Source organism: Homalodisca vitripennis, chromosome 1 (genome assembly GCF_021130785.1).
Source record: "Homalodisca vitripennis isolate AUS2020 chromosome 1, UT_GWSS_2.1, whole genome shotgun sequence".
Lineage (NCBI taxonomy): Eukaryota > Metazoa > Arthropoda > Insecta > Hemiptera > Cicadellidae > Homalodisca > Homalodisca vitripennis.
The window spans coordinates 63,655,377-63,670,163 of NC_060207.1; the positions used below are offsets into that span (position 1 = coordinate 63,655,377).

A 14,787-nucleotide genomic window follows, 5' to 3' on the forward strand; every position below is an offset into this window, starting at 1 on the left:
TAAGGAAGACTGCTATGAAACGAACACATTAATTAAAATTATACCCTACATAAAACAGTAGAATGCTCATTTCATCTTGACTTCATTCATAATCCTACCGAAAGGATTCAATATCCGAAATGGTCACAAGCCAAACCAAGCTTTGAACCACTTCTGCATAAATGGTAAATTTTCAAAAATCATAATGTAATTTGTACTTTCTACGTTCAAACATTAACTTACCAGTTAAAAACTTTAATACAGAGAAAATAATAATGATGTAACTCTATGGAAAATGTGAACACAGCTTAAAAAGTCTATATTATTTTACATGTTGATTTAGAAGAAATCTTTATGATATGTTTCCAAATGTGTGAAGTTAAAAAGTCGGTTAGCTATAAAATTTAAATTAATAAGTCCTTCTGTTAAAAAAAAAACAACAGATGTACTAAAATTCTTCATGTACAATGAAATTGTACTATACATTCTTTTATTTAATATATATACTAAAAGTAACTTATTTACTTTACTTTTACATAAAAACGCTAAAATGAGTAATGTAAGTACGTTTTATAAATAGCAATAATCGTGAATCCAATTTATTTTTTTATTTTTAGACCTTTAAACTACAAAAATATCCTCATCTAACACTTTTTGAAGTACTTTTAAAAAAGCTAAATAATTAAAATTATAAAGTAAAGTTCTGTTTTTATTGAATCTTACACTGTAATATTGCAAGTAAAAGCTCATACATTTACTCGTTATGTAAGTAAGGCAGCGGACAGCCACTTCAGGAAGGAAAGACAAACGGTAATGTCCAACCCTTAATTAACTATATGTGCGAGAGGTGCTATAAAGCAAGTGCCGTGACGTAACGTGGATATCGACAGTACGCTGGTTACACCGCGGTCAACATAGCGTGTTGTGGAGTACTTACACTCCTTCACATAGTTTACCGACCAGGGCTTTAAGTTTGCCGTGAATCACTTAGTTAAGAGAATTTCAATTTCCTGTTGTTGGATATCTTGTCACTGCAGTACTCGTACATTCCATGTCCCGAGTACAAAAGTAGGTAATTCGCAGAGTAGGTTGTTCTTCTAAAACTATTTACATAAATTTGTTGTCCGGACTTTTAACTAGTTCGCTCTTAATAAACTATACACTACGAGTTTTATTTAAACCGTTTTTGTTAAAAAGCAAAATATCCAATAAAGATCTTTTACGATTTTATTCGCACAATCATCACTTCCAGTCCATTAAACGCTGAACGATACCAAATACCTAATTTTAAATATATTTATGGCAAACCAGTTACATAAATAAGTATGCTTTTTCAGTAAAATCTAATTGAGTAACATCAATTATTGTAGGGCCTAATATATTTAAAACGAGTAATTGAGTCATTTTTATTACTACAGAGGTACTGTTCGTTGCGTCACGTGAATCCGTAGATTGCATATTTTGACGTCATGATTAAAACACTGAGTTTATTATATTTATAAATTAAATTTTCTTACGCTACTTAACAGGTAGTTTGGTGATGTTTCAGCAAAAAGTTAATATTTACTAAAGTTAAATAATGGACTTGGATTAATACAAGTATTATGCAAAGGCATTGGTTTTGTTTGTTTATGTTTGCTTATTATTTTTATTAAAGAAATTGAACTTCAAATGTTTAACTTTGAGTGTGACACATGTAGGATAACTTAACCCTAGCTATTACAGCTTTAATAGTGTACCTAATATAGAAATGTTTCCACATTTTTCCAGCACATAAGAGGAAATTATAAAGGTTTCACTCTTGTAAGTGTTATGCGCGGTCAGTCCCTAACGCTATGTTAAAATCAATAACGGCAGGTTACTATTAAAATAAGATAGGACTGAGTTATTATAACAAATAGGCTATAACAGAATTAAACGTTTCCTATTAGCTGTTCCACCAAGTCCCGCTGTTTCTCATAGATATACGACCAGAAACCGGCCTAGAGTCCGAGTTCAACGCACTGTCCAGAGTGTTTAGTCATGTTAGCTAAGTGGTCGTCTTCGTCTCACCCAATCTGGTCCATAAATTCGCAACCAACCTAGACCTAGACCAGACCTCTCTGACCGGCTCCAGATATACGGAGTGGTCGTCGGTGCAGAGCAGCGTGGCGCTGCGGTGTCTTCATTCTTTAGCGAGTAATTATCACTCCACTCCATTCAACACCACCGTGGACTCGATCTTTCCCCTCTTCTCGATTCCATTAACCTCTGCCGACCGATCCTATTGTGCTTTTACACTTTCCCACTGGATTTCCAAACGTATAAATCTACTGGAATTACACGTTCCTTAAGGATAACTTTTTAACTAACGATTTTTATCGATTTTATGTTACACGTACGTTCGTATCATTCTAATTTTTACGTCTTTAATTGGGTTTTAGTAAAATATGTACTGGTCAAGTGAGGCTGTAAATGTTACCATCATGTTAGCTAAGTAGTCGTCTTCCACTATCGAAAGAGAAAACTTCTTAAGAGACATTTTACGCAACTATAGGTTATTTAGTGCCAAATTAACTTTTCGGCTAAGTTCACGAGTTTGACTTTTCAACGGATCCAAAGTCAAGCGGACCGATTATTTCCAACACGCAGAATCAAACTCCAATTTACTGGCTGATTTGTTTACGACCAATTTTGGTGTTTTGCCTGTAAAAGGTCAGTTAGGCTAACAAACGGCTCCAAAAAGGCAATTAAGTGGAGTCGAGAAATCAATTGAATAAAGTGGAAAGATATTGCCGGCGCACTACTAAATTAGGCGATTTCTGTGTTACTACTCCACGAGCAATGATTGTAGGTGGGTACTTTCACCCTCTGCTGTACGCTAACGCATATGTGCCGTGAAGGGATAAGGTCAAAACATCAGCAACCTCTGCGGGTCGCTACTGTCCGCTACGGCCCTTCGTCCTCTGCAGTTGTTACGTAAAGGACGATGCGAAAGTGAAAGTCTCGCAAATAATATCTCTATTGTAATAATCGATACGTGATCACCGTCTGCTTTGATTCCATTGTTTCCGGGCAAGATTTCCGGCATGATTAATTACAGAACCATCTCCTTTATTTGGACCCATCTGACCTCCCGATGTTGACTGCACCGATTGTGTAAGTTTTTTTGAAAGTGAATGTTTTTTCTATACTGTGCAATTGTCCTTAAAGATAGGATATCAGTGTATTTTAATATGTCAGTTTAACGTAGGCGAAGATAAATTATTTGATCTGAATATAGATTTTCTGATGTTATAAGTAGTTTTTCTGAAACCTTTTCCGAGAAATATTGAATTCTGTGAAACAAGTGTCTCCGATAGGATAATCATGAAGAACACCACATCTTAAAATAATAAAGCCTTAATAACCATTTTACCTATAATAATAGTAAAATAAATATAAAAACAAAATTTTTATATTGCTGCAAGGCAATTACAGTGAATTGTTAAGCAGAACCTACCTCTAAAATGGGTGCTGCAACAACGGTCTCTTCACTATTTGTCCTTTTTTGGTTGAGATTTTCTTTAGGAATGTCACTATCTGCGATAGCAATCTCCTCTTCTGTATTGTCTTGAGCAAGGACGAAAGTCTCATCGTCACAATCACTAGCAGCTAAGGTTTCTTCTGATTTACCTAAATCCGTCCCACCCTCGTTTCTGGAGTCAACAGTATCGCTGACTTCGACTGAATCCGGTTCGTCGACTTTAACCAACTCTTGTTTACCGATCGCGACCGTAGTGACGTTCTGGGTGTCCCGCACTTCCACCCCAACCTTAACCACGGTCACGTGACTGAACACTTCTTCGTCCGAATGGTAATCGTTCGCGACGTACCAAGATGTGGTCGTAAGCTCGGAGTTGGCTCTCGACGTGCTTTTACTTCTCGGTACTACCGTCGTTCCTCCGAGCTCCGGGGTTTCATCGCCATGAGAGCTCCCAAAGCTGTTAGAAAAGTCCTTACACTTTTTCTGTATGAAGCTTTTAACTCTTTTGCTTCTGCTCAAGGATTTGTTTGAGCCTATTCTATTGAAATCGTCGATTTTGTTCAGTCCTTCATCTGGAGTTTTGGCCGCGAACTCGGGTCCGGCTGTCCAAGCTCCTTCGGCGGAGAAACTGGTCTCTTGCTGCCTCTGTTTGGCGTCCTGCTGGCTGCGCTCGCTCGGCGTGACCTGGAACACACAGACGCATGAGATCCTCAGGCCTCGCCCCAGAGTCTATGATTAGCTTAATGTCTATCCTGGCTGCATCCATCCACGCACTGCTGCACGCACATTCCACATCGCTCCGCCACGCCGGACTGGGCATGCGTGCTGAGATAGGAACAAAGCTATATGATAATGTCATAATTACCTAATGGTAGAATAAACAACTGTGGTATATTATAGTAATCCAGAAGGACCTTTTACCTCGATAACCATGCCGGGAGTCCGTGTACAAATCGATTCTTCATCCTACGTTTTATTTCATTCAGCTTAGCAGCGACTATTAGTAAATACACGTTACTTAAGTTGTAGCGATACAGTACATAGTTACAAAATTGTTTTTACCTGGCCATTCCTTTATTAACAGTAAAACATGAAACTATGCGTCTACGCCAGTTTATGAAGGCTTTTTAAAGCAGACATTACAGACGTGAAGAATTAAGCACACGGTGTATTAAAAAATCTCTTTGACTTTATCAAGTGGAGCAATAAGTATAACACGGAGTCGTGGTCACCAAGAAGATACATATTTGTTTCTGACGAGACCGTCAATTACCAATAACCCCCGGAATAGCAATTTCAACACAATGATTACTGGCTGCAGTGCACAGGATGGCATTAACCTATCCGAAACTATCGAAGGGATCGGGAGAAAGCTGACGTGCTACGAATAATAAAAATCTATTTTCCCAAAAACTCAACTTGATGTTCTACAACAAGTGAAAGTGGGCGGTTCACAATTATCTATCAAATTATCAGCGGAAATCACTTTTACATCATCACCGACTCGTTCGAGCCTCGACTCAAGGTCCTAGTCGGGTGCTGTCATCAGGTATTACACTAAAAGCTTTATCTAATTATTCACGTAACAACGATCGTGAGAGTGGGACTATTTATGTGGCTTCTTCAAAACACTATGCGACCCTCCTAGTCTCCTGGCACTTTCTTTTCCTGCTTGCAACATGGACTACATGAATTTACTTTCAACCGACCGCAAGACCTTTCTATGCGTTCAAGGTAGATGGAAGATTCTTCGCTACAGTAAAAGTTTCGCGACTAGTAAATAAGTATTTTGGAAGTACTTTCCATCTTAGTTTTGATCTTAGTTCATTCTTAGTTCTTTATGGTTTTAAGAAAAGACGGGTTTACTTTTCATCCACTCTGACCATTCCCCAAAGACTATCGATCAAGAGTGGTACTTACAAGTCGAGTAAACATGGAAATGTGTACAGTACGATATGGTGAAAAATGTAGCTGAGACTCTTAAGTCCGTCGCTTTAGACGTTGCAGCGACTGACTCTCTCAATGATAAACTTTAATTATTCATGATCAATTATATATCTCCAGGGGAAAATTTTAATCGCAAAATCAATATTTGAGAATTAGATTCACCAAAAGAAATACATAAAAAACGCTTTTCAATTTTCAAAATAAACCAATATTCTTTACGTTATATAACCATTACATCATATCGTTTTTCTAAATTACCAAACATATTACCGTTACTAAATAGGATATTATGAAACATACGCTGGATAATCTCGTGTAAAACCCAATAAGCTATCACGATGCAACAAATTGGTCACAACTCGTAGAAGATCCGAGTGACCAAAATGGAAGTTGCTCCCAGTCCGGTAACGAGCCTCTTAAACAACAGAACTGACAGTTATTACGCACATCCTCTTTCTTCACTCGATCATTCAACCTCTCAAGGGCAAGGTGACTTTAGTAGAGAGCACGGAACCAGCATTGTTACTCAACAGTGGGAGTTGTTAAAGTCAAATGAGGAAGCAGTATCCAGACGGTACGTTATTTACGGCTGTACCTCTAATAAGAGGCTGACAGATATCACCTGAAAGGTTTACCGTTCACGGCGCGGTGTCTCAAGGCAACGTGTTGGTATATTTAAATTACTAAGTATTCGTCAAATAAAAACATCTCCGAAAGACATTTGCCTTTCCTTTTTTATTATATACCGCATAAATAAGGTATAAGTAAAACACGAGTATGTACAGTTTATGTGATTTTGTGCTAATTAACAGCAGACTGACTATTAAAAATCCATAGAAGGCCCCTCCAATTGGGCCCGCAGTAAAGTGATTGAAGTGAAGAATTGATATACCAATAAACTGTTCATCATCCATGCGTATATTTAAACTCGACTGCAATGAAAACAATGTTTTTAGAAAAAAGTGTTACATACGAATAATCTTTTACTTAAACAGATCATTGTCACAATCAACCCTTCCAGTGGAAACTTTGCAACTTCACTTTTAACCCGGCCACGTTTTTGACACAGTGCCTCATCAAGGATTGGACAGATTTTGTGAGGCCAATCAGTAAATGAGATAAAATAGGATTGGGTGTAAGAGAAAGAAGGATTCGACTTGCATACCTGCAATGGTTGTCAATAGAAAAACTTATCAAACTGCTGGAACGAGTCTAATCCAACCTTGCCTTTCTGAGGCCAGTAGGATCTAAATTTTGATAATGACTCTGAGAATACCTTTGTCCAAAATTCGTAATTAAACTTCATCAAACAATTGCCTACAAGCAATTAATTAACAACGAATAGTCATTACAGATAAGAATGCATGTAAATTAAGACAGTTCGTCTTATATACTTATATCCAGGGTTTAAATTAAGACCTGATACGCCTGGATATATTCCAAACGGATTGAGATATATATATATATAACTGAAAACTCCCTAAAGTAGTGCTGAAAGAAGGAAGTTCTTTGAGTTGGCTCACTGAATTTCATATAGCGGAGGAGGCTTCCAGGAGAAGTTAGTCCCGGGTGGAGGTGGAGATGAAGGGTGAAAGCTGCTGCAGGATTTATGAAATCAGATCATGTATTAAGGTCAGTTAGCAAAAAGATCGGGTGCACCCAGATCATATTAATTCCAAAAGCTTACGGTTTCAACAATAGTGATCCAAATTAGGCTCATTGATAGTGGCGGAAATGTACCTTAATCATGTCCTAGTGAAAAAAAGGTATCTTGTATAAATTGGGCCAATGGACCAACAATAATCGATCCACGACTTGACGGTTTCGTTTATCGGCAGATACGCAGATCATCAGTTGAATATTTGTCAGCAGATATATTTCCATATATTTATTTCTTATAAGACCCATAAAACCCTCCTGCTTACATTAAGATAATACAATTGGTTCTTTGTTAGGTTATTTTTTTTATTCCCAGTAATTTAAGATAACTGCCCACACACAGTTAAACCACTCCTAAAGATATTTTTACTGTCAGGCCTAAATCAAAATGGCTTAAGAAAAATGAGAATTTTTCATTACTTAGCTAATGTGAACTGTTGTAGCTTCCTGAAGTGGGATATTCCAAATTTACGACAAAGACGTGTTATTTTTTATTAAATATAATTTAAGAATATGACATGCTTTTTCAATTAAACACCATATAAGAAAATTAAGTTCCTTAAAAAGTAAAGCAGCAATCCTTCCAGTTATCTTTTTATACACATACAGTTTGTAACACTTATGCACTTCCCTTTAACCTGTTTAACTTCTATATAATCAATTATACTTTAAGTGCCTACAACTCCTTGGGGAATGATAAAAAAAAGTATTTTTCTGTCTTCAGAAAATTTATCAGAGCTATGACTGTCCCCCAACTGAACATCGATTGCACCACATTAAGAGGAGAACCCTGTTCGTTTTGTCTTCGCCATCACTGATGTAATACAGATGAAAATTTATTTATATTATTACAGGAAATATATGAGAAACATTCTAAATGTGGCCTGTTATCTTGTCGAAGTACGGAGTAAAAAAGTTGCCTTTGACTAATGTATTATGACTTAAATAATGTCCTAATAGATATATACTTGACTATGTACAATCAGTTTCCAACTTTAAAATCATTGTTATGTTGTTTAGTGGATAAAGAAACAGATTTTGGGAAACGATAATGTATACCTTCAAATGCAAATTCTGGGATACTAATTATTGCAAAATTACTTTGACACATATCGTTTTGATTTAACCTGGTGCCTTAAATTAACGTAATCATTAGTTAAGAAGATGTAATTATGAAGGAAATTCAAAAATTAAGATTTGAAAGTCACATTTATTCAGATAATCGTTACCCGGTCAACATCAATCGAGGACACGAATAAATGGGGAAATGTACATAACCTTGACATTGATTTACAGATTGTGCCACCCACAGAAGGAAATGTTTGAAAGTTGATGTACCGAACATATCTTGTTTGACATCAAATCTTCTTCAAGGTCATGCGGTGGCCGGTAGAAAGTGGCAGGACCACAGAGTGACCTGTGGGTCATCGTGTCAAAGTGATTCTGGGAGCATCTTCTGCCCCTCTGGCATTTATTTTGGAACGCCACGGCGCTTTAGACCAAAATTCTGTGATTTTTTCGCCCCTAAATTTGCATGAGAGCCATTAAATTAATCTTTTATCTATGCTAAATTAAATAGGAATTATTACTAATATCTTTATTATCTTTATCTAATAACGTTAATAGCCCTTAAAAGTTATTTTGAGTAGTTCAAAAATAGTACAGTACATTAAATATATCGATAGGACTTGCATTGTATGTTTTTTACAATGTTAGGCAAAATATAACATAGGCCTATAAGCACACTTCACCCGTAGTGAATATTGATACTAATTGCTGCTATTAATACTCAAATCTGCTAGAATAACCAATCAGGCAGAAGACATATCTTGCCAATAAAACATAATTTGTTGACGAGTTACTTTGCAGCCGTCCCTTCCACTCCATGCTCTTTGTGTACATTAGTGTAAACGTCTATAACAATACGTCTGTCTATAAGCCTTGAACGGTCATAGAGCAACAATTCTCTTCAAACATCCCTAAATTCCAACGCTTAAATTCATGTCGTTTTAATAAGTTAAGTCGTCTTACGTATATTATAAAATGTTTAAAACTGATTTTTTAATATATTTTCTATTTTATAATTCTATAACCCACGGTGACAATACATTTGTTTGTACTGTACACGTTTAAAGTAAATGGTGATAAATACTCGTTGATTTGACATGGCATGGATACGCCTGTAGCTTTGAATGAGAGTATTGTTTGTGCTGTGTGGTATGGAAATGGGGAAGGTTATTAACATGAAAGATGCTCGGTAACATTTGTTCGCAACATGTCATCACACGACTGCTATCGGTAATTAACATATTCTTGTTACATATTCTAGTTGCTGATACAACTCGTCGACAACATGTCTAGAATCTTTCAACTAATTAGTAATACTTGTCGTTAACATCTGTTAAAGACCCGATGTAAAACAAACAATCATAGCAATAAAAGTAGAAAAGAAATTTCGGACCACCAAACAGATCCATCTCATTACAGTGAAATAAAGACAATCAATCACGAAGCCATTTCTATTTGCTTCGTTTCTAGATAGCTATCGGCGGAGTGCGGCACAAAGCGGAGAGAGTTGTAAAGAACCCCAAAGTAAACAGACGTGAGGTAGAGACCGCGGTCCAGACCTCGGTTGAACTGAACGCGCCGAACCGTGACCGTGACCGGGGTCACTTTCATTAGTGAAAATACCAGCGGTTACGTATTCTTCATCTGCAGCTCTCCGCGAGGACTTTGATCCAGAATCCTTGGCAGGCGGTGACGAAACTGCTGGGGAACAACTGACTGACTTATCCATTGTAGGAGTGTTGAGGCTGGTGTAAAGTGACGACTTAACGTTTTAGAATTACACTAATAAAATTGTTAATGTTTATTTTGTTTAAGAAATTGATGTTTTCTTACTATAAGAAAAACCCCGACAGCACTTTGTGTGTGGTTTTAAACGTAAAAACCAATAACCTATCTATATTAATCATACTTTTGTCGGCAAGTAATCCAGTCACAGATATATTTTTTCATTTTGGCGTTTGATATGTTTTTACAAGAATGTAAATCTTAATATCAGTAAATTTTAAACAATTATTATTTCATACTGTTTTCAGCAACAATCGTGTACGGTATTTAATCGTGTAATATTACGTGTATTATATGTTTTGAAAACTGAACTGAATATTGTCATTGGTGATTTACAAAACAATAAACAAGCCGATAGGTGGTGAGGAAGTTGAGAGTTTTTCTTGGTGATCAAAATTGGTGTGATACATATCACGCACCTGTTGTAATATCTGTGGTAAGTGCAATAGTTATTTATCAAATAATTTTTTAAAACATCTACGAAAGTGTTCTCTTACAATATATTCGCCAGTCCAGTATTCTGTTTTTACAGAGTACTTACTAAAAGCGTAGAAGAAAGTATTTATTTCCAAAATTGTTTTACTAAGTTGGGTTAAAATTTTGATTAAGATATTCTGACACAATATAGTGTTGAGTAACTTTCCGCACCGTGTGTAATTAAGGAATAATGACTTTATTTATATACACATATTTTTAACAAAAGATCAATATTAAGTGCAGGTAATAAAATCACATAATCATACAGTTTCGTCGAAATGTCAAAACTTTATTGGCGTGTTTAGTAAAGTGCTAAAAACTGCAGCTCTTTAGAACGTTTCACCTAAAAATAATAAACGGTCATGCTTTAATTTTAAATGGAAATTTAATTATTGAAATCGTTATAGATATGTAAGTCAAAGTAAACCTCTCCAGGGAATTTTATTGAATTTAGAATTTGAAAAATGTCCAAACAAAAAGTTATAATATTATTTATAAACTTATTGAAAAACATATTCTTGGATAGTAATAATTCTGAATAAACTTTCTAAATCTACATACACTGTATTGTGTTTAAAATACAAAAACCGAAGAAGTCTTATTCAAATATGGATTATGATTATGAAAAAAACCATGGGGGCTTGATGGGCCACCCTCGACTTTTAAGAAGTTTCTGAATCGAGTAAATGGCCAAACAACATGTTTACTATGTTTCGTAAAGTCTTTTATTGAACAAAAATAAGTAAAAATAACATATATATATATATATATATATATATATATATATATATATATATTACAAACATTAATTTGAAACTACATTTTACATTTTTTTAAATTGTTACCAACACAATGGATTGAAAATTTGTTTTTGAAGCGTTGTTTTTGAGTAAAATTAAAACACAGAAGGGTAATGTTTTAGAAATGGTTTTAGTTGTCGTGTATCGCGATATAAGATTGTACAAGTATGTTGACGAGCTAAGTTATAAATCCCTGTAGTGCCAAAATATTTTTATGTTAGTAACGACAAATAATTGAGGCGTAGCGTTCCAAGTGATATTTTACCGCAATTAATATGTTCGTCGTTAAAGTGTCAAATCAGCGGGTCTCGCCATTACAACACGCTAGCGCGGCGCAGCTCAGCGACAGAAACAGCTGCAAATCGATACCCGTAAAGGCGGTAACGGTGACACGTCGGGAACCGCTTCTCTTCACTCGTCACGGTGACTACACCTCCTAATGGAGACATGACGGTCGGGAGTTGGGAGCCGACATGAAGAGTCGTTAATATCGTAATTAACCCAGTCATTAGGCGCAGGCACTTTCGGATGTCAGATCGGCGCGAACCCAGGCGCGGGGCTGCGCGGCGTGGCGCAGTGCGCTGACTTGCACGCCGTTACAATGGGTCATCGGTAAACACTCTCCAATCACGAACGGATTATTGGATTAGAAGAAAGCATAGCGATCAGCTGACTGGTCGGCCGCACGACCCTGCACCCTGGTGCTGCTGCTCCCTCTAGTGACGTCATGGGTGAAAATACCCCGAGAGCCAATACGCTAGCTGCACTAATTTGATCAGGAAACTAGAAATGATTCACATTCTTGTCAAACTAGTGAATAAATAATAAAAATTAGAACTGCAGCTTCCAGTTCTACAAACTTGGTTGTTATTTATAATGTGTAGACAAACCAATTTAAACAATAAGCCACATAAACTTCAACATTGTTCACAAATATTATAGAGTACAAAAAATGTCATAACAGATTCAAATTAATAAATTACATTTCTGCTTATACTTGCATTTGGAAATTAAATATATTTACATTAGAATAAAGCCTTCATTATATTTTGGAACATTGTTCAATGTCCTCTACACAAATATTAATCACACAAAAACACTTGATTAACTCAAAACAGTTTTAAAATACTTTATGAATCGTTTGATTACACTTTTAAACAATTAATAGGTGAGCATACTTAAATTAAATTACTGTAATACTAAAATAATAGCTGTTCGAAATACTTTCTAAGCTCAATCTTCAAATCAAGACTAGGAAAATTACATGTATCCTATCACTCCGGCAAAAGTGATAAAAAATGGAAACCTAAATACCTCTCGCTTCAACGGACCGAGACACCCCCTCCCCTCATGGAGGCACGGCCCTGCTTTATTGAATTATCTGGAAGCTCGGGGCCCCGACACCACCTGCGCAGGCCCCTCATTGTTTACACACCAATCCTCTGGGCTCCACATTAGCTACAGCTATCTCAATCACGACAGTGATACCTCCGGGTGTATGGAACAGCTGGGCCATCTACAGACTAACAGCTGATTTCTCAGTTACTCTGTTCCGTGAACAATGGACGAGCTTGCACGCTCCAGTGGAGCCACGGCGATAAGATGATAGCTTTCAGCATGTGCGCTGTCGAGATAATTACCAATTAAATTTAGGAACTTGTATTGTGATACATATTATATTTTGGCGAAGATAAAGAATAATTAAACAGAATTCAGTTCCAACAACTTGTGTGATATGAATATTTTTACAGAAATGTAATTATTACAATTATTAAAAAACATAAAAAAGAGATAAATTCTGCGTTTAAATATATTTTAGTAGCCACCAATACAAAAATAACAATGAATAAAGCAATAATGTTTTTTGTTGCATTATACCCGCCATTAACATTGTAACGCAATTATCAACAAAGTTCTTAAATTCAATACTTATTCCCTCTCCGAGACATATATCACTCAAATAATTCAGACACTCGCACTGACTTTGGATCAGCAAATATCACAGCGGCTCATTTTAAGTTCATCAACGCAGTAATAATAAATTATCAAGGAGTAACAAAACTGTAATGACCAGGAGAAATATCTAGACAGTGGTTTTTATTGTTTATTGGTTTTTAATATTTAGAAACATGCATAACGGCGAATCTGATCTCACCATAAAATACGTCAATGGAACTCCAAAAATTGTAAATAAGCCCAAAAAACTAAATTCCTTCCAACGGGTTAGCACAACTGAATATTTATTATCAAAACATAAATGGAATTAGGACTAAACTAGCTGAAATTCGTCAATCACTAACCACTTGCCATACATGATATAATAGTCCTTACAGAAACAAACCTTCTACCTAGCATCGCAACCAGTGAACTCGGCCTATCCTGCTACCAAGTTTTTTTAGGAGCGACAGAGCGCTCGACACTACTAATAAGAAGAGTGGTGGTGGAGTGCTAATCGCCATATCTAACAACATCAAATGTGCTGAAGTCCCTGTTTGCACCCCCATCAGAGGCTATTTTTTGTCTCTATCTGTCTCTCCTATCCAACGGCAAGAAAAATGCTTCTTGGTGGCGTCCTATATTCCTCCGAATAAACCTACAGCATGTTATACTGATTTTTCCGACTCTCTCTCGAAGACATTGTCAACTTTAATGGGTTTTCAAGACATCTTGCTTCTAGGAGACTTCAATCTGCCGAATGCTGACTGGACCTCGATGTGCGCATCGCGTGACGGCTCTTTTTCAAGTTCTTCAAAATATGGCAACCTTGTTTGGCCTTACTCAAGGTCAATAAGATTCCCAATTTTAGAGGTGTAATCCTTGACTTATGATTTCTCCTCTTTCTCAAAACATAACAGTCTCTCATGACCCGATCCGCTGCTTCCAGAGGATATTCACCATCCATGCACTGTCTATGACTATATCTGGACCATTTAATGTCCAAAAAAATGTAACTTATCAGGCCAACGTCAAGCTTTGTGACTATGCTAGCGTACTCCAGGACCTACAGGCTCTTGACCTTGCTGACTCGGTTTGCTCGGGGAGATGTCAATGAATGCATTCAACGTATTTGTTAACACAATCAAGAAGAGTGTACTTCAATTCTCTCCGAGGACGAAGATGGGATTGTCAGCCTTCCCTAAATGGTTTTCTAAGGAGTTGATCCGCCTTACAATTTTGAAAAAAATCTCTCCACAGACGCTACAAATCGACCCTTTCCCAGCTTAGTTATAACCAATTCGCTGCAGTAAGAGCACAGTGCAAGTCAATTGTCCAACACTTGTTTCAACCGGTACATGAATACAGTTCAAACTTCAATAACTGATAACCCAAAATTCTTCTGGAGCTATATGAAATCGTTAAATAATAACAATGCAAACCCCCACTACCATGCGTTTTGACGACATCTCATCAAGCTCTGAAAGAGATTTTAGCGAACATGTTTTGCTGACTTATTTTGCCTCAGTCTTCAATCCGGCCAATGACCCATTGCAGTCCAATCGAATCTCCAGCTCATCTATTCACCAATTTTCTACCTGCCGCATAAGTCCATCGGAGGTTTTGAAGACA

The 14,787-nt window shown here is 36.6% G+C and overlaps 1 protein-coding gene across 3 annotated transcripts in view; it reads right to left on the reverse strand.

Moving 5' to 3' along the window:
- LOC124363144 (puratrophin-1-like) overlaps window positions 1-14,787 on the reverse strand; it is a 520,999-nt gene that overhangs the window by 343,649 nt on the left and 162,563 nt on the right. For all 3 annotated transcript variants that reach the window (XM_046818294.1, XM_046818288.1, XM_046818302.1), the window contains exon 2: window positions 3,461-4,168. In XM_046818294.1, the coding sequence (XP_046674250.1) occupies window positions 3,461-4,168 (708 nt within the window). The remainder of the gene's footprint in view (window positions 1-3,460; window positions 4,169-14,787) is intronic.